The sequence below is a fragment of the Mesoplodon densirostris genome, chromosome 8 (assembly GCF_025265405.1).
Source record: "Mesoplodon densirostris isolate mMesDen1 chromosome 8, mMesDen1 primary haplotype, whole genome shotgun sequence".
In the NCBI taxonomy this organism is placed as follows: domain Eukaryota; kingdom Metazoa; phylum Chordata; class Mammalia; order Artiodactyla; family Ziphiidae; genus Mesoplodon; species Mesoplodon densirostris.
The window spans coordinates 77,865,214-77,888,019 of NC_082668.1; the positions used below are offsets into that span (position 1 = coordinate 77,865,214).

The following is a 22,806-nucleotide window of genomic DNA, read 5'->3' on the forward strand; positions in this document are numbered from 1 at the left end:
TCCAGGACCTTGGAAAAAGAATGGAGGCAAAGATCAAGAAGATGCAAGATATGTTTAACAAAGACCTAGAAGAATTAAAGAACAAACAAACAGAGATGAACAATACAATAACTGAAATGAAAACTACACTAGAAGGAATCAATAGAATAACTGAGGGAGAAGAACGGATAAGTGACCTGGAAGACAAAATAGTGGAATTCACTGGTTCAGAAGAGAATAAAGAAAAAAGAATGAAAAGAAATGAAGGCAGCCTAAGAGACCTCTGGGACAACATTAAACGCAAAAACATTCGCATTATAGGGGTCCCAGAAGGAGAAGAGAGAGAGAAAGGACCTGAGAAAATATGTGAAGAGATTACAGGCAAAAACTTCCCTAACATGGGAAAGGAAACAGCCACCCAAGTCCAGGAAGCACAGCAAGTCCCAATCAGGATAAACCCAAGGAGAAACACGCCAAGACACACAGTAATCAAATTGGCAAAAATTAAAGACAAAGAAAAATTATTGAAAGCAGTAAGGGAAAAATGAAAAATAACATACAAGGGAACTCCCATAAGGTTAACAGCTGATTTCTCAGCAGAAAGTCTACAAGCCAGAAGGGGTGGCATGATATAGTGAAAGCGTTGAAAGGGAAGAACCTACAACCAAGATTACTCTACCCGGCAGGGATCTCATTCAGATTCGATGGAGAAATCAAAAGCTTTACAGACAAGCAAAAGCTAAGAGAATTCAGCACCACCAAACCAGCTCTACAACAAATGCTAAAGGAACTTCTCTAAGTGGGAAACACAAGAGAAGAAAAGGACCTACAAAAACAAACCCAAAACAATTAAGAAAATGGTAATAGGAACATACATATCGATAATTACCTTAAATGTGACTGGATTAAATGCTCCAACCAAAAAACACAGGCTTGCTGAATGGATACAAAAACAAGACCATATATATGCTGTCCACAAGAAACCCACTTCAGACCTAGGGACACATACAGACTGAAAGTGAGGGGATGGAAAAAGATCTTCCATGCAAATGGAAATCAAAAGAAAGCTGGAGTAGCTACACTCAAATCAGATAAAATAGACTTTAAAATAAAGAATGTTGCAAGAGACAAGGAAGGACACTATATAATGATCAAGGGATCAATCCAAGAAGAAGATATAACAATTATAAATATATATGCACCCCACATAGGAGCACCTCAATACATAAGGCAACTGCTAACAGCTATAAAAGAGGAAATAGACAGTAACACAATAATAGTGGGGGACCTTAACACCTCACTTACACCAATGGACAGATCATCCAAAAAGAAAATAAATAAGGAAACAAAAGCTTTAAATGAGACAACAGACCAGATACATTTAATTGATATTTATAGGACATTCCATCCAAAGACAGCAGATTACACTTTCTTCTCAAGTCTGCACGGAACATTCTCCAGGATAAATCACATCTTGGGTCACAAATCAAGCCTCAGTAAATTTAAGATTATTGAAACCATATCAACGCTACAACCTACAAACCTGACTACAATGCTATGAGATTATAAGTGAATTACAAGGAAAAAAACATAAAAAACACAAATACATGGAGGCTAAACAATACGTTACTAAATAACCAAGAGATCACTGAAGAAATCAAAGAGGAAATAAAAAAATACCTACAGACAAATGACAATGAAAACACGATGATCCAAAACCTATGGGATGCAGCAAAAGCAGTTCTAGGAGGGAAGTTTATAGCTATACAAGCCCACCTCAAGAAACAAGAAAAATCTCAAGTAAACAATCTAACTTTACACCTAAAGGAACTAGAGATGAAAAGCAAACAAAACCCAAAGTTAGCAGAAGGAAAGAAATCGTAAAGATCAGAGCAGAAATAAATAAAATAGAAACAAGGAAAACAATAGCAAAGATCAATAAAACTAAAAGCTGGTTCTGTGAGAAGATAAACAAAATTGATAAACCATTAACCAGACTCATCAAGAAAAATAGGGAGCGGACTCAAATCAATAAAATTAGAAACGAAAAAGGAGAAGTTACAACAGACACCGCAGAAATACAAAGCATCCTAAGAGACTACTACAAGCAACGCTATGCTAATAAAATGGACAACCTGGAAGAAATGGACAAATTCTTAGAAAGGTATAACCTTCCAAGACCGAACCAGGAAGAAACAGAAAATATGAACAGACCAATGACAAGTAATGAAATTGAAACTGTGATTTAAAATCTTCCAACAGGGCTTCCCTGGTGGCGGCACAGTGGTTGAGAGTCCGCCCGCCGATGGAGGGGACACGGGTTTGTGCCCCGGACCGGGAAGATCCCACATGCCATGGAGCGGCTAGGCCCGTGAGCCATGGCCCAGAGCCTGCGCGTCCGGAGACTGTGCTCCACAGCGGGAGAGGCCACAACAGTGAGAGGCCTGCGTACCGCAATAAATAAAGAAAGAAAGAAAGAAAGAAACAAACAAACAAACAAATGGGACCTAATGAAACTTAAAAGCTTCTGCACAGCAATGGAAACCATAAACAAGACAAAAAGACAACCCTCAGAATGGGAGAAAATATTTGCAAACGAATCAATGGACAAAGGATTAATCTCCAAAATATATAAACAGCTCATGCAGCTCAATATTAAAGAAACAAACAACCCAATTCAAAAATGGGCAGAAGACCTACATAGACATTTCTCCAAAGAAGACATACAGAGGGCCAAGAAGCACAGGAAAAACTGCTCAACATCACTAATTATTAGAGAAATGCAAATCAAAACTACAATGAGGTATCAACTCACACCAGTCAAAATGGCCATCATCAGAAAATCTACAAACAATAAATGCTGGTGAAGTTGTGGAGAAAAGGGAACCCTCTTGCACTGTTGGTGGGAATGTAAATTGATTCAGCCACTATGGAGAACAGTATGGAGGTTCCTTAAAAAACTAAAAATAGAATTACCATATGATCCAGCAATCCCACTACTGGGTATATATCCAGAGAAAACCATAATTCAAAAAGACACATGCACTCCAATGTTCATTGCAGCACTATTTACAATAGCCAGGTCATGGAAGTAACCTAAATGCCCATCGACAGACGAATGGATAAAGATGATGTGGTACATATGTACAATGGAATATTACTCACCCATAAAAACGAACTAAATTGAGTCATTTGTTGAGATGTGGATGGACCTAGAGACTGTCATACAGAGTGAAGTAAGTCAGAAAGAGAAAAACAAATATCGTATATTAACGCATGTATGTGGAACATAGAAAAATGGTACAGATGAACTGGTTTGCAGGGCAGAAGTTGAGACACAGATGCAGAGAACAAACGTATGGACACCAAGGGGGAAAAACCGCGGTGGTGTGGGGATGGTGGTGTGCTGAACTGGGCGATTGGGATTGACATGTATACATTGATGTGTATAAAATTGATGACTAATAAGAACCTGCAGTATAAAAAAAGAAACAAACAAGAAACAACTAATACTAAACTTTCTTTGGGTTATTTGTATGGAAATATGTAAATATAAATGTTTCAGACATTACGTGAAATTTCTAAAAATCTTGTATGTTCTGGTATATTATAAGTCATAATTCTAGTTATTACTTTAAAATGTATATCTCAGGGCTTCCCCGGTGGCGCAGTGGTTGAGAGTCCGCCTGCCGATGCAGGGGACACGGGTTCGTGCCCCAGTCCTGGAAGATCCCACATGCCGCGGAGCAGCTGGGCCCGTGAGCCATGGCCGCTCAGCCTGTGCGTCCAGAGCCTGTGCTCCACAACGGGAGAGGCTACAACAGTGAGAGGCCCACATACCGCAAAAAAAGAAAAAATAAAATAAAATAAAACAAAATAAAATGTATATCTCAGAAATAACTAAATTTCATTGTCTACTGCATTATTATGAACTTTCATCAAATCTTTAACCATGGTCATTTTAAGTCTTTTGTCATTTACAGACAGTTCTGGGTGTACTCTGATGCTTTTCAAAAATGTTCCTATACAAGGGTTTCATCTTCAAGGAATCATGCAAAAGACTCTGACTACAAGTTTCTGGTAACTGACTATAATGCTGAACTGAATGAATAAGCATTTTCAGAACTCTAATGGAAAACTGATGAATTCATAAAAGTGCTAACAAAAGATCAAGATAAAAAAATTAATTACATGGGACTGAGTGAAGTGATGAGGATGATTATAATTTTTGTGACTTTCTGTTTGAATTAAAAAAAAAAGAACAATAAAAGAAAAAAAAGAGTAGGAAATCTTGCCTCTCTGTAATATATATCGTGAAAGGTCTGCATAAATACTTATAAAAAATTCTGTATTTAGAAACCTATTCAAAATAGGTCTTTTGGGGCTTCTTAGAAGTGTCAGTAAACTCATTTGATGCACTTCCAAAAAAAAAATGCAATAATGTTTTGCAAAGTGACTATCAGTTTGCAGTCCCACCAGGAATGTATGAGAATTCAAGCTGTTCCACATTTTTGGCAATATTTGGTATGGTCAGAGTTTTTATTTTAGACTAATAGGTATATACTTATATCCCATGATGGTTTTAATTTGCTTTTCTCTAATGACTAATAATATTGAGCATATTTTCATGTCTTGTTTGCCATATAACTTGTTTTGTGATTATTCAAATATTTTACTTCTTTTTAATTGGGTTGTTTACTTATCATTAAGTAAACAAAACACTTTGTAAATCCTGATAATTCTTTATAAATTCAAATACAAGTCCTTCATCAGATATGTGATTTGCAAATATCTTCTCCTACTGGGAGGCCTGCCTTTTTATTGTCTTCACAGTATCTTTCTATGAGCAGGAATTCTTAATTTTGAGAAAGTCCAAATGGTCATTTTTTTTTTCTTTTAGGGGTAGTGCTTTTGGTGTCGTGTTCAAGAAACCTTTGCCCAACCCAAGGTCGTAAAGATTTTCTTCTATGTTGTCTTTCCCTGTGTTTTGTAGTTTTCAGCTTTACACTTAGGTCAGTGATCCATTTTGAGTTAATTTTTGTATAGGTCACAAGGTATGTATCAAGATTCATTTATTTTTGCATCTGAATATTCAATGGTTCCCACACCATTTGTACATAAAACTACCCTTTCTCCACAAAATTCACTTTGTATCTTTGTTTAAAATCAATTGACAATGGATGTGTGGGCCTATTTCTGGATTCTCTATTCTGTTAATTGAGGCACACATTTTTTTTTAGTAGATGTGTATTCATTTTTAATAAAATTTTTTTAAAATACTGGCTTTCCAACTCCAAGTTGTGGCTTCCTCTCAATTACCCAGTCCTTGAAATTATGATTTCCTGAAGTTATACTGAACAAAGTTACCGTAAAATACAAATATCCCATACAATATATGTCACATGAAGTATCCTCATTTGCAAGACATCTTGTGAATTGTTATGACTTGCCACTGAAATATAAGGCTCTTGTTGCAAAGAACATTAAAAAGTACAGTCTCTTTTAGACTTTATAAATAGACCCCAATGCTGACAAATATGTTTTTGAAAACTAAGACATTTTAAGAGTAGGGCTACTTTGAATATATTACTTGGAACAAATACATAGATTCATCAAGTCCCTAAGCCCTGTGCAATTTCAATTAGCTACCTGCCAAGAGCCACAGATAGCATAATATAGCTGTATAGAGAAAGTGCCATCTGCCTCTGTGAGCAAAAATCACTCTAGTATCAATGCCTATGATTCCTCAAAGCTCTCTTGATTCCGCTGATACTATATCTAAGGTTAACCACAGAGAACTTCTCTGTGAATGTCTCCAACTGCAGAGACTGTAGGGCCCCTGGGCCCATCCAGCACTGCACGAGATTCATTGATAACACTGATTGTGCGGATGGTGCATGGCACAGTTAACGACACCAAGATATTCATGAACAAATGCTCTAAATTGGCAGAAATCACTGAATCCTTGCCAGTTCCTGTGGTAAACTAAATATCCAAGTTTTTCTAATTGCATTTTTTTTCTTTTTTGATCCAGGAAGCATATAATGTGAGGATCATTAATTCCCAAGAAGAAATTTGCATTATCTCTCATTACCAAAGAAAACACCCCTGAGATGATGCCAGAAATATAAATAGAAGTAAATAACACTGTGGACATTGAAAGATTGTTATCATGTGGTAAAAGCAACCTTTCCCCTGCATCTAGTCCTTCAGGCCATGTGACTGATGGGTAAGTTTTTTGTGGTTACCTCTCCCTTTGAGGTGATCCTATATAGGGTCCCGTGTGCCTAGAGCATCAATTCCAGCTTGACTAGGTAAGTGATGGGCCATTATTGGCTCCAACTCCTGCTCATCTTAACCTGCAGTCAGCACACAGGCAAGTTAGAATAGCACAGCAAGACCCAGACATCATCTGTGTCAATTTATTCATTGTACAAAAGAGAATCCACCCTAGTTAGTTTAAGAAGGAAAGAATTAAAGGGCTTTAGAAAGTTCACAGTCTTTGGAAGGGTCTGAGAAGCAAGCTCTAGACTAAGCTTCCAGGAATAACATCTAGAACCACACATCACAGAGCTGTTCTGGCAAAGGTCATACTGGCTCTGGCACAATCAGGAAGTTGCTGCCATCACCACTGGCCCCAGAACATGCTGTATTTGCTTGGGATCACACCAGCAAGATGGCTCTCCATGCCATATCTGTCCCTTCATATAACTGTGTTTCTCTTTCCCTTTCATTTCAGTAGTTTCATTATATGTGCCTCGGAATACTTTTCTTTGTATTTATCCATCTTAGGAGTTTGCTGAGTTTCTTGAAAATATAGATTAATGTCATTCATCAAATTTGGTAAGCTCTTGTATGTTATTTCTTCAATACTGTCTCTATCTCATTCTCTCTCTCCTCTTTCTGGGACTTCAATTACTTGTATATTAAACCTTTTTACTATGTTCCATATCTCTCTTATGTTCTCTATTCTGCTTTTCATTTTATTATTTTTCTCTTTATGTACTTCATTTTGAAGATCTTCTATTGAATTACAATTTCATTAATTCTGCCTTCTCATAATGTCTAATCTGCTCTTAAGGCTCATCCAATGAGTTCTTGAATTCAGGTATTATATTTTACATTTCTAGAATGTCCATTTGATTCATTTTTATATATTCTAATTCTCTACTGAAATATTCCATATTTTCATCCATTTTTTCATCTTTTCTTCCATTTTCTTTAACACATTTGTCATAATTATTTTGTAGTTCTTACCTTTTAACTGCAATATCTAGTTCATTTCTGAGACTGTTTTATTCCTTTATAATCAGTCACTTTTTCCTGTTTCTTTGAATGGTAATTTTTATCTGGGGCTGAACATTGTGAAGGATACATCCTAGAGGCTCTAAGTTATATTATTTTCCTCTAAACAGTGTTGAGTCTTTAGTCTGGAAGGTAGTTAAATTGCCACAAAATCTCCTGGATTGTGTTGATGATTTATTTTTACTTTTTTTATGGTAGGTCTGTTTCAGTTTTGTCCATAATCCTCGAGTGCAGCCCATACCCTTAAGGCAACCTTCCTGGAGTTTCAGCTGAAGGTCTAGAATGTTCACCAGGATTTCTCCACATGAGCTGGGCTAGGACTCAAATATCTACACCTCCCCAAAACTGTGTGACCTCTGAAATTTCTATTCAGTTCTCAACCTTCCAGTAGTTTTTCTCTCTTGGCCTTTTGGCATCTCATCCTCTGCATTCAGAGCTTATAATTTGGCAAAGGACCCATGAGATATTTTTGTAGGCATTTTGGAGGCTCTTTATCTGCTGTACCTTCATCTCTGGTACCCTATCCTCCAAATCTCAGGTGCCTTTGTAGCCCAAACTCCAATATCTGCTTCTTTCACCTATCAAGATTATAACTTTCTGCTTGGGTTATTTCTCTCTCCACATTATATTAAAACATGATGTCAGGGCTTCCATGGTGGCGCAGTGGTTGAGAGTCCGCCTGCCGATGCAGGGGACACGGGTTCGTGCCCCGATCCCGGAAGATCCCACATGCCGCGGAGCGGCTGGGCCCGCGAGCCATGGCCGCGGAGCCTGTGTGTCTGGAGCCTGTGCTCCGCAACGGGAGAGGCCACAGCAGTGAGAGGCCCGCGTACAGCAAAAAAAAAAAAAAAAAAAAAAAAAAAAAAAACATGATGTCAGGGGAATTTCCTGGCAGTACAGTGGTTAGGACTCCACACTTTCACTACTGAGGGCCCAGGTTCAATCCCTGATTGGGGAACTAAGATCCTGAAAGCCGTGTAGCATGGGCAAAAAAAAGAAAAAAGAAAAAACACAGGATGTCAGGAAGAAATCCTGAGCAAATATAGGGCTCACCTTCAAAGTTTTATTTCAAGGATCTTATCCAGGCACTGGCTGTCCAAGGCCTGCAAACATTTTTTAAAATAATATTTTGTTCATGTTTTATAGTTGTTTATGGTGGTATCGGTTATTCATTATCACTGGAATTGGAACTCAAAAACTATATTTTAAATTAAAGTACCATACACCATCCGATTTGTAAAACCTAAGTCTAAGTCTGTTCTCCAGCAGCAAAGGAGGCTGAAATCTGTGGAGAAGGGAGATTATGGGAGGAGTTGATGCCATGAGAAATGATCAAAGTGTGGAAAGGGTGTTCAAATGCTATTTACTCAAAAAGGTATCTTCTACCCCATCATTATCTGACTTCCCTAACTACTATGGCTTCTTGGCCAAGTCATTCATTAGCTAGAGATGGGGGAAAAGGGGACAAAAACAAGATGAAGTCGAGAAGAAAACTAAGTGACTGGTAACATGATTCATGCCCAAAATATACCTCAGTTTTATAGATTATCAGGTTTTCTTTTTAAAGTCACATGTGACCCTGCAGCGTATTCAGTGTTGACAATTAAGATTTGTACTTCATTTCTTAATGACTTTGCATATCCACATACTTGTTTCTACAGCAAGATTCCCTCATAAATAAGGTAGAAAGAAGGTAGTGAAAATAGTACTATCTCAAGAGGTTATTAAGAAGAAGAGAAAAAAATGCCTAAGCCTTATTACATACTTCAACAAAAGTTACTCAGCACCAAGTGTGTTCCAATCACTGAAAAATCTGATGCGGGGGAGGTGTTGGAGGGGTAGAGGAGTTGGAGGGGGTGTCTGTTATACCAAGATGAATAAGATGGGGTTCCTGCTTGCAGTTGTATAGGGGACATAGATTTTTCAGTGTGAGAGGTCCACTAGGATCAGGAAGGAAAAGCGTTGATTGGATTAGGTAATATGGAGGTCACTGGTCACTTTGGAGAGAGGAGAGGATTTTGGTGGAGTGGAGAGGTCACAAGTCCTGGAGAAAAATATAATCTAGATTATTCTTTCAAAAGGTTGATTTCAAATGAAAGGGTAGAGAATAGGGACTGCCCAGGTCCTAGAGGATGACTGAGAGGAATACCCCACAGAATAAAAATAAAGAAAAAATAAGGAAAGGGGATAATCAGTAGAACCCAATTTCTAAAGTGGTTAGATGGGTCAGAGTCCCAAACATCAGAGGGAAGGACTGGATGTGATTGTGTAGAAGATATCACATCCTGCATCAGGAGGAAAGCAGGGGACTAGCAGGAGACAGACACAGGGTGGGTGAGGCAGGAATTAAGGGTCGATTTCATACCTCCATGACTTCATATTATTGATAAAGTAGGAAGTGAGTTGTCTCCTGTGAGTCTGGTGGGGAGGGTGTATGGTGTTAGGTAAGAGTCTTGTAAGGACCGGTGATCCTCTGAAACAGTGATAAGGGGAATAGGAAGAACTGGTGAACAAAGGACAAGACTAAGGATTCCCATGTGGACATTTCATTGAGAGTCCGGATAAGATGACTTTTCCTTAGTAGTACTTGGCCACCTAGTATGGACACAGAGAAAGTCAACTGTGAGACAGATCTGGGAATGAGGCTCCCCAGCCATTCTGTAGACAGATGAGGATGTTAAGGAATCAAGTGCACAGCTAACAGAGTGGTCTAGGCTAGTGCCAGGAGGGTCTGGGGCTGGTAGTCTAGGAAAATTTAGGGCAACAAAGAGCAGGTTTTGTGGGAGCAGGAGAATAAGAGCTCTACTTTCCCACTTTCATCTCAGCCCTCTGTGAGAGGCCTAAAAGCCTCTACTTGCTACAGCAGCAGTTACTGATGGAAAACCAAAATAAAACAGAGACAGAGAACTCATTATTTCAAAATTCCTTTTACTCTTTTCTTAAAGACACAAATCGTCTGAATCATCCCCCACAAGCCCTTTTAAATTCCAAGACTAAGAACAAAATTATGGTTAAATGTTTAACTAATGTTTATTATAGCTAGCATGTTGGTTTTAGAAAGGTCAAATTTATGATACAATGAAGTAGTATTTTTCACATTCTGTGAGTCTATTTTATAGCACATTGGGGCCCACAGTATAATAAATGTCTTCTATTATTTTGTAAGATTCTCGTATGCAAAGCTGTGTAGGGCAGTGATAATACGGAATTTCAAATCAAATGAGCTGGCGTGAACCTTAAGGCGGGTCACTTTGTCTTTCAGGACTTCACCGTTCAGACTTGTAAGATGAAGACTAGGGATAAATCTCCAAGTTTCTTTCCAGGTTAAAAAAAATGAGCATCATTTAATATTTTTAATTACTACCAAATTGATAGAGTTACCCCTATTCTTTTATGATATATTTTTGGTCCAAGCTATAATTTACTGAGTCTCAGTCCTTGATCAGGAACACAAACTCCAACGATAACACTGTCTCTAAGGAAAACTGAATCCATTTTACCACAATTTACTTTATGTTCTAATTTCTCCACTCTCTGCCCACATTTACTCTTTGGAGGCTGCAACTCCAAAAGTTCAGAGATAGTTGTTCACTATATCGTGACCATGTTGTCTCTGACGAGACTCCATATTACGCTGCCTCCACTGACCCAGCTCCTGATTTCATCCGTGAGTGCTCTACAGCACCCCTTGCACATCTTCACTTGGATTTGTCATTGAGGGTAACATCAGAAAATGCCTATAAAGCATCTATTCAAACGCCTGAGACGTTGGGCAGCATGATGTATGGGAAATAATCAAAACACTGCCTTATTTCTGTCCCCCATGCAGATGTTTCTCCTGTCACTAGATGAAAACTAAGCAGAACCCATGGCTCACTCTTGGGTTACAGAGGGTCCCACAGTCACTTTAAGTCACAAAATACAGTCTTGATTCAAAATTAAATTGTCTAGTTCTAAGAGATTAAGCAACTCTTCCCTCTTTATTCAGAAGATAACATTTCCTTTCATTCCCTACGTGCTTAGACCATCAGAGTCCAGGAGTGGGAGGGAAAAGGGGAGGAGAGGTAAAGGGGAGAAGCAGAGTTCTCATTGGACTGGTGACTGACACTGTCCCCAGTAAACCTGGCAGGTGCTTAATGCTGACTCTTGCCCTCCTATCAGTTTTCTTGTCTGGACTGCTCCTGGAAAATTCCCCATACACATTTTCCTTTAGCTAATTCTCTTCCACATTCAGGTTCCCATTTATTGCTGTTCCACCTCACTGTTTTGGGTGGAGCCCAAACCCCTGGCAGGAGCTTTGCTGGGCAGAAAAATCTCAGACCTTTGAAAATGACCCCATGCCACTAGCCAATGATTTCTTAAATAGAGCACATAAAAGATTGATAAATAGTATTTCATTAGGACCTTCCAGAAAGCAGGAAAATGTTGCTCCGATTTTAACCACAAGAAAAAGCTGAATAGCCTACAACATCAAAACTTTTCTTGAACCCATCGGAGAAGAGGTCATGGGGCAATAAACTAGCCTGAGATCTAAAGAAAGGTAGATGTCTTCAGGAAGAGAGGCAATGTGAGAACTGGCTTACCTGAGGCAGAGCCCCTGGGAAAGACAAGGCCATCCTAGAAGGGATAAGAAGATTGCAGGTAAAACTCTGTGATGATCCCATAGTTACACTTTAACAATCTGCTGCTGTGGCAGAGTGTTCACTTCTGTATAGAACCCAAGGAAGCTACAGACGTAAGGGGAATTTACACCCCGTCACAGGCTTTTCTCTACAAACCTCACAGAATGCTCCTAAGAAAGATGGAGGTCAGGGTAGGCGAGCAGAGGAAGTCCCCTATGGGTGTGCAAATCAGCGAGAGAGGAACAAAACCCTACTGAACAAAAGGCGCTGTGGGTGGAGAGGGATGCAGAGCAGCAAACCCACCAGGGCGTGAGTGTAGACCCTTTACAGCTGGGGAGAGGGAACAAAGAAATCTTCCTCTCCTGGAGAAGAAGAAGCAAGCTCTCTCCCTCACAGGAACAAGCAAGACCCGAGGCGAGTTTGGAGTTCATCTGCCCTGGGGAGGAGGGCACAGCTACTGAGTGGGTCCTGGCCCCAAGACCCAGGGACATAGGTCCTGCCCGAGATTGAGGCTGAAACAAGAAAGCAGAATGCCTCTTCCCCAGCCAGGCTAGCAAGGGGCTAGTAAGAACCTACTGCAGCGGAAGGTGCAAGAGGAGCAAGTCTCTCTCTTGGGCTCAGGTTCACAGGAAAAGCCTGAAGCCTACTCCCACCATAAGCAAAGTACCACTAATTGCCAAAAACTGAAGACAACTGGTGAATGGATAAACTGTGATAAACCCATATCATGGAATACTACACAGCAATAAAAACGACCGAACTATTGACATACACAACAACATGGCTGGATTTCAAAGGCATTATGCTAAGCGAAAAAAGCCAGACTCAAAAGAGCACATACTGGGCCTCCCTGGTGGCGCAAGTGGTTGAGAGTCCGCCTGCCGATGCAGGGGATACGGGTTCGTGCCCCGGTCTGGGAGGATCCCATATGCCGCGGAGCGGCTGGGCCCGTGAGCCATGGCCGCTGAGCCTGCGCGTCCGGAGCCTGCGCGTCCGGAGCCTGTGCTCCGCAACGGGGGAGGCCACAACAGTGAGAGGCTCGCATACCGCAAAAAAAAAAAAAAAAAAAGAGCACATACTATAATGGTTACATTTATATGACATTCTAGAATAGGCAAACTATAGGGACAGAGATCAGTAGTTGCCAAAGGCTGAAGGTGGGTGAGGTGTTGACTACAAAGAGGCATGAAGGATGGCTGACAGTGATGGAACAGTTCTACATCCTGACTGCGGGGGAGGTTATGTGTCAGGCATTTGTCAAAACTCAGAACTGTACACTAAAAAGGGTGATTTGTACAGTATATAACTTATACCTCAAAGACATTTAAAATTAAAAAAAAAGAATTTCATTAAAATTAAGAAGGTTTGTTTATGAAAAAACAATGTTAAGAGTGTGAAGAGACAAGTTACAGATTGGGAGAAAAAAATAGAACCTGCATACAGAATATATAAAGAACATACAAATGAGTAAGAAAAAAAGGCAGACGATGGAATAGAAAAATGGGCAAAGGATCTAAGTGGCCATTTCACAAAAGAGAATATTCAAATGGCCAATATGCATAAGAAAAGCTGTTCAATATCTTTATTCTAAATGCAAATGAAAATCATAATGAGGTGCCACTACACATCCATCAGATTAGCTGAAATGAAAGATTGGCAACATCAATGTTGGTGAGGATGTGCAGCAACTTAAAGTGGCTGCAAATTTATATAACCACTTTGGAAAACTATTTGGCAGTATTTACTAAAGTGAAACACCCATGATCCTTATGATGCAGCGATTCCACTCCTAGGTACTTATCCAAGAGATATGAGGGCCTATGTCCACCATAAGACATGTTCAAGAATGTTCATAGCACCATTATCATAACAGCAAAAACCTGAAAGCAACTCAAATTCCCATCAATAGGAGAACATACACATAAATTGTGGTATATATATATATATATATATATATATATATATATACATACACATACATATGTGTGTGTGTGTGTGTGTGTGTGTGTAGGAAGTACTACCCAGCTATAAAGAAGAACAAATAATTGCAACCTGCAACAAGGACGAAACTCACAGATATGATGAGTGAAAGAAGTATAAGAGTATATACTGTATGATTCGATTCATATGAAATTCACCAATAAGCAAAACTAACCTATGGTGATGAATTCAGAATAGTGGTCATGGATGGGGCCAGTATATACTGAGAAAAGGCATGAGAGAGTCTTCTGAGCGGTTCTATACCTTGACCCTGATGGTATTTCTACAGGCAGCATATATTTGTAAAACTTTATTCAATAGCACACTTAGGTTCTATGTGCTCTACTGCATGTATGTTTACCTCAAGGTAATACAATAAAAAGAAAAAATCACCTACAGCATAGTTCAAGGACTAATGATAATGTGTGCAAAATATAAACAGACTAGGTATAAACAGTATAAACAGACTAGGAGTATAAACAGACTAGGAGTATATAAGGACTTGTCGTGGCCCCTGACCACCCTCCACCTTTTTTTTTTAGAGTCACTGAGTGTTCCTAATCAGTCACAGATGGAGAAGAAACACACATTAGCTCTGTAGCCCATGGCATATAGGGTTTGATGCAGAGTCTATTGCTTTTAGGTTCTAAGCTTATGCAATGTCAAAAGAAATATATTTTTGTTTAAAAAAATGCAGGGACTTCCCTGGTGGTGCAGTGGTTAAGACTCTGTGCTCCTAATTCAGGGGGCCCAGATTCAATCCCTGGTCAGGGAACTAGATCCCACATGCATGCCACAACTAAGGAGGCCACCTGCCACAACTAAGACCTGGCACAACCAAATAAATAAATATTAAAAAAAGAAAAAAATGCAGAGCAGGCATTTTTCCTCTCATGTTTTAAAATAGAGACATTTGTTTCTATATGCTATTAACTGCTATAATATAACATCTACCGGCTTATTTTTTCTATCAAGAGAATATAATTTCTTGTTGCACCATCATCATCCTACCATGTCATTTATCAGTAAATTAAGATTTGGGCACTGTATGTATGCTGTACCTCAATACAACTGTGTGTGTGCGTGTGCCGCATGTATCTTTATTTCTCAACCACAAACAAGCAGTTGGCATTATACTGCAGTTACAGAACTACTAAGTTTCAGAGAGCTGGCTAAGGTCACCAACTCCAGGTTCAACAGTTTCATGGGTAATAATATTGTTGGCAATTTTGTGAGGTCCGACCAGTCCCCTGCTCGGGGAATTAGTTAGCTCCCGGGTCCTGTCTCAGCTTCTCCAGTTTGTATGGTCCAGACCACTCTACTCTTTAAGTATAAGGGGGATTGCCAAATCACAACTCCCAGGCATCCGGCAAAGTAAGCAGGTCACCTTAGGGGCTACCTTTACCCACTCAAAAATTCACCTCACATTAGCAGTAAGGATTTGGCACCACCCCGAATCATTATTTTCCTTACTCATAAGTTTAAGGCATGATACAATTCATGTTTGGTGGCCCTTCCAATGCTCCTAGAGAGGCCATATTCACACGGGGCCTCCAGGACTCATGCACCCATGACCAGACACAGCAGCCACTCTTATTTTTAGTTCTGCCACTAACGTAATTCCTCTATAGTTCCCTGTGAGCGTCAGATACCAGTGCTCAAGCCTCCAACTACAGGGGTTACCCACTCAACTCTCCAAGTCATCCTGGAGGCCCCTCGCTGGGTCTGAGCAGGAGGAAAACCCTGTCTGCTCCCCCTCTCACTCTGCTGAGTGCTCACACACAGTCCATCAAGATCTCCTCAATGTATCTCTTCACAAATCCTCCTTCCTCTTCATAATTTGACCCTTTTTTTAAAAAACATCTTTAATGTGAATGAGAGGTCCATGAGTCTAAAGCGGCGTCAGACATTTACTTTATAATTACATTCTGCATTTTTATCCAGCACCTCACTCTGACGTACAGCATTTGTGGTTGGTATTGGACATCCTCAAACAAAACTTCAATACTCACCTCCTGTTATAGTAACTTCAGGTTGAACCGTATGAAATTGTTGATTGTTCACAATTTTTGATCTAAAAGAATTTCAATTTCATATGGTTCGAACTAACAATTGTATTCAAAATAGGCTTTTTAGAGAAATGGGACTTTAGGTTGGAACTGAACAAAAGGGAAAAGTGAATTCTTAAGTGAATACCCAGGCAAATACTGAAGTACCTTCTGCAAAGCGTCTCACCTTGGCTTTCAGATCAGCACACACTTCCTGTTGCTTTTTCCTGTCCTTAACCAACATGTTTTCCATTTCATGAGTTGCACAGGCCTCGGCCACTGTCAGCACAGCCTTCTGTATAAAGTCTCTCCTATTCTTACTCCAACTTGATATCAGGATCCTTCGCTGCTCCTTAGCAAAGCGATATTGGTCACAATATTTTTCATGTTCGACCTGAAAAGATAACAGGTGGTAAACGCTTATTATGAAACTGAGCCTACGCTTTATGTCATTGTTACAAAAGTGAATAAAATGAATTATAACCAATGATTTTGAAAAATAAGGGACAAACATCTTAATAGTAAATACAACAACCAGGACCAAGTACCAGTCCCAGAGTTCTGAGCCCATGGCTAACTGGTGACTGAGGACCAGTCATTAAATGTTTTTAAGTTTTATACAGGATGGAGTCAGGCCAGACAGCCCTAAAACAACTTCTACCCCTATATAGCAATGAATCTATGAGCAGAAAATATGATTTCCCCTACATATAATTTCAAAAATAGTCCATCTTTAAATCAGCTTTGCTGTATTAACAATGACTCCAGGTGCTTCAGTTAGACATATGCTAATAAACATTAAAAATTGCCACAATAATCCTGAAAACTCAGTTTGCCCTTGATGACTGAAACAATCAGATGTTCGGACATCTAAACTTGAAGTATTTATAGCAATGACAGTAGCCCTTCCCATCCCACACTCCTGAGGGACATGATATTCTTACATAGGTACCAACAGTTCCTGCTGCCAGTGAATCCCAACCCTGGGAGATTTGAGTCTTGAGGGAAAGAACAGGATGGGAGATAGCCTGAGTAGTTCGAAAAATCTCTGTAGGTGATTCTGAAACACTTATATAAAGGTGTGTCTCCTGTAATTGAGAGTCAGTGATCTAAATAATTCTTTATTTTGCCAGTATAGACCACATCTCTGAATTTGATACATTACTTAACCCCTAAGTGATGTGAGAAAAGAAGCTAGCGAGCAGCATAAGCTTGGTCCTACCTAAAAAAAATAACTTAGGTATGGTTAATTAAGTACATAATGAAACGGGCTCTGGCTTCACTTAAACCAAATATCAGCTCCTAAATTCTGTTTGGTAAACTTCTTAGGTTTATTCCCCTAAGCCAAGAATATGCTTAAAACTTGGCAAACATTAAGAAAGGAAGTATACACCATGCAGAAATGCATACTAATTATCCCAATGTAAGAAGTAAATGCAAAAATCTTTATCATATTAATAGTAGGCAAATATAAAAATCTACATAGTTAAAAATGACAGCTGGTCACAGAAGCAAACAGGATCTATACAGAATAAAAAGAAAGATCTAATTTAGTAAATTGAGTTTTGTAAAATCCAGAATGAATTATTATATAACATGTTTTTTACACAACAAGAACTTGCTATAAAATAAAGGTCAGAGGGCTTCCCTGGTGGCACAGTGGTTGAGAGTCCGCCTGCTGATGCAGGGGACACGGTTCATGCCCCGGTCCGGGAAGATCCCACATGCCATGGAGCAGCTGGGCCCGTGAGCCCTGGCCGCTGAGCCTGCACGTCCGGAGCCTGTGCTCCGCAATGGGAGAGGCCACAACAGTGAGAGGCCTGCGTACCGCAAAAAAATAAAAAAATAAAAGGTCAGAATTAAAACAAATAATTGGGTGGGGGTTGGTGGGTGGGAAAAGATAAGAGAGGTTGGTCATACTAGTTGTGTGGCCTTTGTCTCAGTTTCTTCACCTGAAAAGTAAGGATAACTATAGTACTTCTCTAATCCACTGTTATGTGCATTACGGGAGTTTACACATGACTGACATAGGATAAATTCTATACACATGTTAGTATTGTTACTTGCTTGATTTAAAACAATTACAAAATGCAGAGTATGTGATAATATTTTATAGCATGGCCTATTTAAAAGGTAAGAGTCAGACTTCCCTGCAGGCGACACGGGTTCGAGCCCTGGTCTGGGAAGATTCCACATGCCGTGGAGCAGCTGAGCCCGTGTGCCACAACTGCTGAGCCTGCACTCTGGAGCCCACGAGCCACAACTAGTGAGCCCATGTGCCACAACTACTGAAGCCCACGTGCCTAGAGCCCATGCTCTGCAACAAGAGAGGCCACTGCAATGAGAAACCCAAGTGCCACAACAAAGAGTAGCCCCAGCTCGACGCAGCTGGAGAAAAGCCTGTGCACAGCAACGAAGACCCAGTGTAGCCAAAAATAAATAAATAAATAAATATTTTTTTTTTAAAAAAAGGTAAGAGTCTATGCATGTTTGTTTACATATATGTTTTAAAGTGAGCTACTATGAAATTCACTGGTGACATGGTAACTGCTGTTTCCTTGTCTATGTGACCTTGTTCACTAAAGAATGTAACCATAACTTCCCAGGGAAATTTCAGCCAGGACTCTGAGTTATGAATTTGGGGCATTTGTGTTTAGACCCATCTAGGGGGATCAAGTGGAGTTGTGGTGGGGATGGTGTAGGTAGGCACCAGCTCCCAAGGCAAGTGTTGGCTTCCCCACGACTAGAAGGACTGAGGTGTGGTAGGCTGTGTGAATGCAGGAGCAGGCACCCCACTTTCAGGCAAGACACAGAGATGGCAGAACCTCTGAGATGGGCAGGTGAATGTACAGACACCTGGAGGTCAACACTAGCAGAGCAACCCAGGGGACCATGGTGAAGCTCTCTGTGGCAAGTAAGCCACAGAAGAGTGAATGTGGCCAGAGGGATCTCCCACCTTTTTATGTACCACACTGATCTGAAAAATGGTAGACTTTCAAACTATAACCCTATTATTTACTAGAGTGTAGAAAAAAAATCATTTTAGAGCACCATTTAAAGTATATATATATTTTGCTCAATAATTATCAACCACTAAAACAATTTAACTTGCCAGCATATAGGGTCCAGTACTCACCAAATCATGCCTCGATTTGTGAGGAAAATGTCTTTGTAACATGTCCAGATACAGAGTCCTTCTGCCACTGAGATCCCCAGGATACTGATCCACAAGAGCCTGGTAAAACCAGTGGTCTTCATCACTTAATTGGAAGTTTCTGGAAGAAATTAAAATGTCACAACTCTTGAAGCAATCATGGAGTTTGAGGGACCTCAAACTGTTTGAGCTGTTAGCGAATGATAATGATTACATTAAATAAAGACTTTTCAAAAAATACATTAGCCAAATTAAATGTCTCCTATAGAAAAAGTTCTAAATTATAACATAATGGGTTCTTTCAATCCTTTATTTGGTCTTGCCATGAGTTCCAGGCATAATTTGAAGAAGTTTAAGAATGAGACATAATATTTTTAAAATATTTATTCTATCTTGCCTATAACAATATTTTAAAAATTATGACCAATGAATGAAATAATAAATTATTAACTACAGATTAAAAAGGAATTTTGTTAATTCAACAAACTTCCTGTTTCTAGACTGGAGGAAAACAGAAATGTAGAGAGTCAAATAAACAATACACAAGGGAAACTAAGGCCTGAGGAAGGCACATATTAAGGTTGACTTTAAAAGTAAGTCTAGGGACTTCCCTTTGGCACAATGGTTAAGAATCCGCCTGCCAATGCAGGGAACACGGGTTCGAGCCCGGGTCCAGGAAGATCCCACATGCTGTGGAGCAACTAAGCCCATGCACCACCACTACTGAGCCTGCGCTCTAGAGCCCGTGAGCCGCAACTACTGAACCCGCGTGCCACAACTACTGAAGCCGTGCACCTAAAGCCTGTGCTCCGCGACAAGAGAAGCCACCACAATGAGAAGCCTGTGCACCACAAGGAAGAGTAGCCCCCGCCTCACCACAAGTAGAGAAAAGCCCACTCGCAGCAACAAAGACACAATGCAGCCAAAAAAAAAAGTAAGTCTAAAATTATCTTTTATTTTACCCGCTCAGCTTCTTGCTTTGTGGAGGTAAGACTAGATATTGTTAGTAAAAAGATAACCAGTGGCATTAAATTTCAGATCACTAAAGAAGTCATTTGTAACAGGATCCCTTTAAGTCACCTTCCCAATAACATATCCACCATGCTCCAAAATACCTTTTTTAGTTCAGAACTTTCCAAGGTACTGGCCTGGTTTGTGTTCCATAGAAAGTATTAGCAAAGCCCTATGCAAAGTAAAAAGGTTACAATATCAGCTTGAACTCTAGACTGAATTAATGTTTCTTTATTATTCTGAGTTTATTTGCATATCATCATTCCTGTTTAATAAGTTGGAATAATCAAATACAGATGCAATCAGAGGGAATATTATTAGCAACAAATATTTCTTTGATCTAAGATGGAGACTTGCTATTGTTTATTTCTATCATTGGCCTTCTACTTTAAAGTTAATTGTGTTATTTAAAGAATTTTTACAGTATGTCCTCTATGCCCTTGTAAAATATTTGACAATTTAAAACAATAAAAACCTCTTTAAATCAGTGACACTAATGGGAATTCCACCATCCTCATCCAACTTTCCCAGTTTCTGGGTAAGCTGGATTCTACCATCCTCATCCAACTTACCCAGTTTCTGAAATATAGATATTTCATGATACTGATAAGTAGCAAGAAAGAAACAAAATTATTTTTCAAAGAAGATAACCTTCTCTAACAGCTCTATAATAGGAAGAAAAAGTGGGCTGGAAGTGTTCCATTAGGAAGAAGCAAACTCTACATTTCTTCATAATAATATATTGCAGAGAAAGAATTTGAGATTTCATTCATTGAACACACTGAGTGTTTGGGTTCTCTCTGAATCAGTTAAGCCAAAGGCTTCTGCAAATAAAGCATCTCAAATAGGAGTATTAAGCCTGGAGAAAGGCTTGCCTGAGTGGTTTTGGCATTTAAAACACCCTCAAGTCTTCAGGGACAGTATCTCAGGTCCTCTCTCAAGGAACTTATTTCATTCATGATAACATGAATGCATTTTAATAGCAGAGTTAGCCACATTTCTACATGGCAAGCAATCAGAAAAAGGAATAGACCCAGAGTCGATGTCCTCATTAATGCTTTTAAACTGTTTCTGTAATCAAAGGGACTTGAATGCAGTTTGAATTTCCATCTTTATTTGATTACAAGGATAGACATGTAGGAGTGTATGTGCTGGGGAGGAGGAAGTGACAGAATCTAGGTCCAATAAGCTCTCTGTTCTTTTAAATTGTCATTTATCTATATAAAGGATGCTGTTGGTGCCAGGCTAGATCACCTTGATGAGCTAGAATTCCTATCTTCAAAATGCTGGTAATTCACAGATGTACCTTCCTCCTCTGAAGAACTGTCCTGGGCCAGATGGGAACTGCCTCACCCAGGAGGCTATTCTCCCACTACCTTTGAGAGCCAACCCCAACCAACGACTGGCTGACATGGGGGTACAGAAGGCCAGGCCACTTGCCTCAAGATGAGACCAACTCTGTGATGCCATTTGTGCTCCAGAGTTTCACTGTGGGAGCAAACTGTAACCTGTTTCCACCGAGATCTTCTGCCACAGACATCTTCCCCTCCTCCATCCTGCTTCCCTTACCATCCTTCTCCTGAGAGCACTGCCCAACAAATCACACGTTCTTACAATCCCTGCTTCAGATTTGCTTTTACAGAACTGACCTAAGATAATCTATGAGCAACCTTACCCATAATTGTCAAAAATTATTTAAATCCTTTGGCAAATGGAGAGGTACTTCTAAGCTAATTGTTTTGATGATCTCTCATACTGAATTGTGGTGTAAGATTGTGGCTATCCTCAAAGTGCAAATAGCAAACATTTACAAAAATGGTTTTTTAAATAAAAGCACACATTAAGCAGTGTGCATTGCTATAAATAAACATAGCAGCAGAAGAATTTGTGGCACTCAGTACATTTTTATACATTGCATGAATGTATTAATTAGGTGCCATTTTAGTGACATTAAAACCACTTAAACATATGAAGATAATATAACATTAAAACTAGATATTTCAAACCAAGTATGCTATGAACAATGATCACATCCGTTTTGCTCCTATTGATTTTGGAAACCTCACATCTCAACAGCTTTTTCCAATTACCACAATTACACAAATTGTAAGTCATTTTTCTATTAGATGTAGGATAAAAATGAAAAACATGCTTATAAGAAATGATAGGGCTTCCATGGTGGTGCAGTGGTTGAGAATCTGCCTGCCAATGCAGGTGACACAGGTTCAAGCCCTGGTCTGGGAAGATCCCATATGCCGCGGAGCAACTAAGCCCATGCGCCACAACTACTGAGCCTGCGCTCTAGAGCCCATGTGCCACAACTACTGAGCCCACGTGCCACAACTACTGAGGTCCGTGCGCCTAGAAGGCAGTGCTCCTCAACAAGAGAAGCCACTGCAATGAGAAGCCCGTGCACCACAACAAAGAGTAGCCGCCGCTCACTGTAACTAGAGAGAAGCCTGCGCGTAGCAATGAAGACCCAATGCAGCCAAAAATAAAAATAAATAAAATTATATTTTAAAAAAGCTTAAAAAAAAGAAATGATAATATAAATACTCATAATATTATTATTTTAGAGTACTTATAGCAATTTCCAGAGCTGCCGGCTTAAATTTTGAAGCAAATATTCACATCAGCAACACTACTGGCAGAGTCATGCATCTCCATTAGGATGCTGTCTGTGAGGGAGAAAACTCCCACCACTATA

At 39.7% G+C, this 22,806-nt stretch overlaps 1 protein-coding gene and 1 non-coding gene across 2 annotated transcripts in view; both read right to left on the reverse strand.

The window, feature by feature from the left end:
• CCDC148 (coiled-coil domain containing 148) overlaps positions 1-22,806 on the reverse strand; it is a 286,814-nt gene that overhangs the window by 127,644 nt on the left and 136,364 nt on the right. The window contains exons 9-10 of the mRNA XM_060106596.1: positions 19,071-19,209; positions 16,122-16,328 (exon numbers count right to left, since the gene is read on the reverse strand). Of these exons, the coding sequence (XP_059962579.1) occupies positions 16,122-16,328; positions 19,071-19,209 (346 nt within the window). The remainder of the gene's footprint in view (positions 1-16,121; positions 16,329-19,070; positions 19,210-22,806) is intronic.
• On the reverse strand, positions 15,228-15,376 carry LOC132495541 (U12 minor spliceosomal RNA). Its single transcript, XR_009533273.1, has one exon. It is a non-coding gene; the product is annotated as a U12 minor spliceosomal RNA (small nuclear RNA).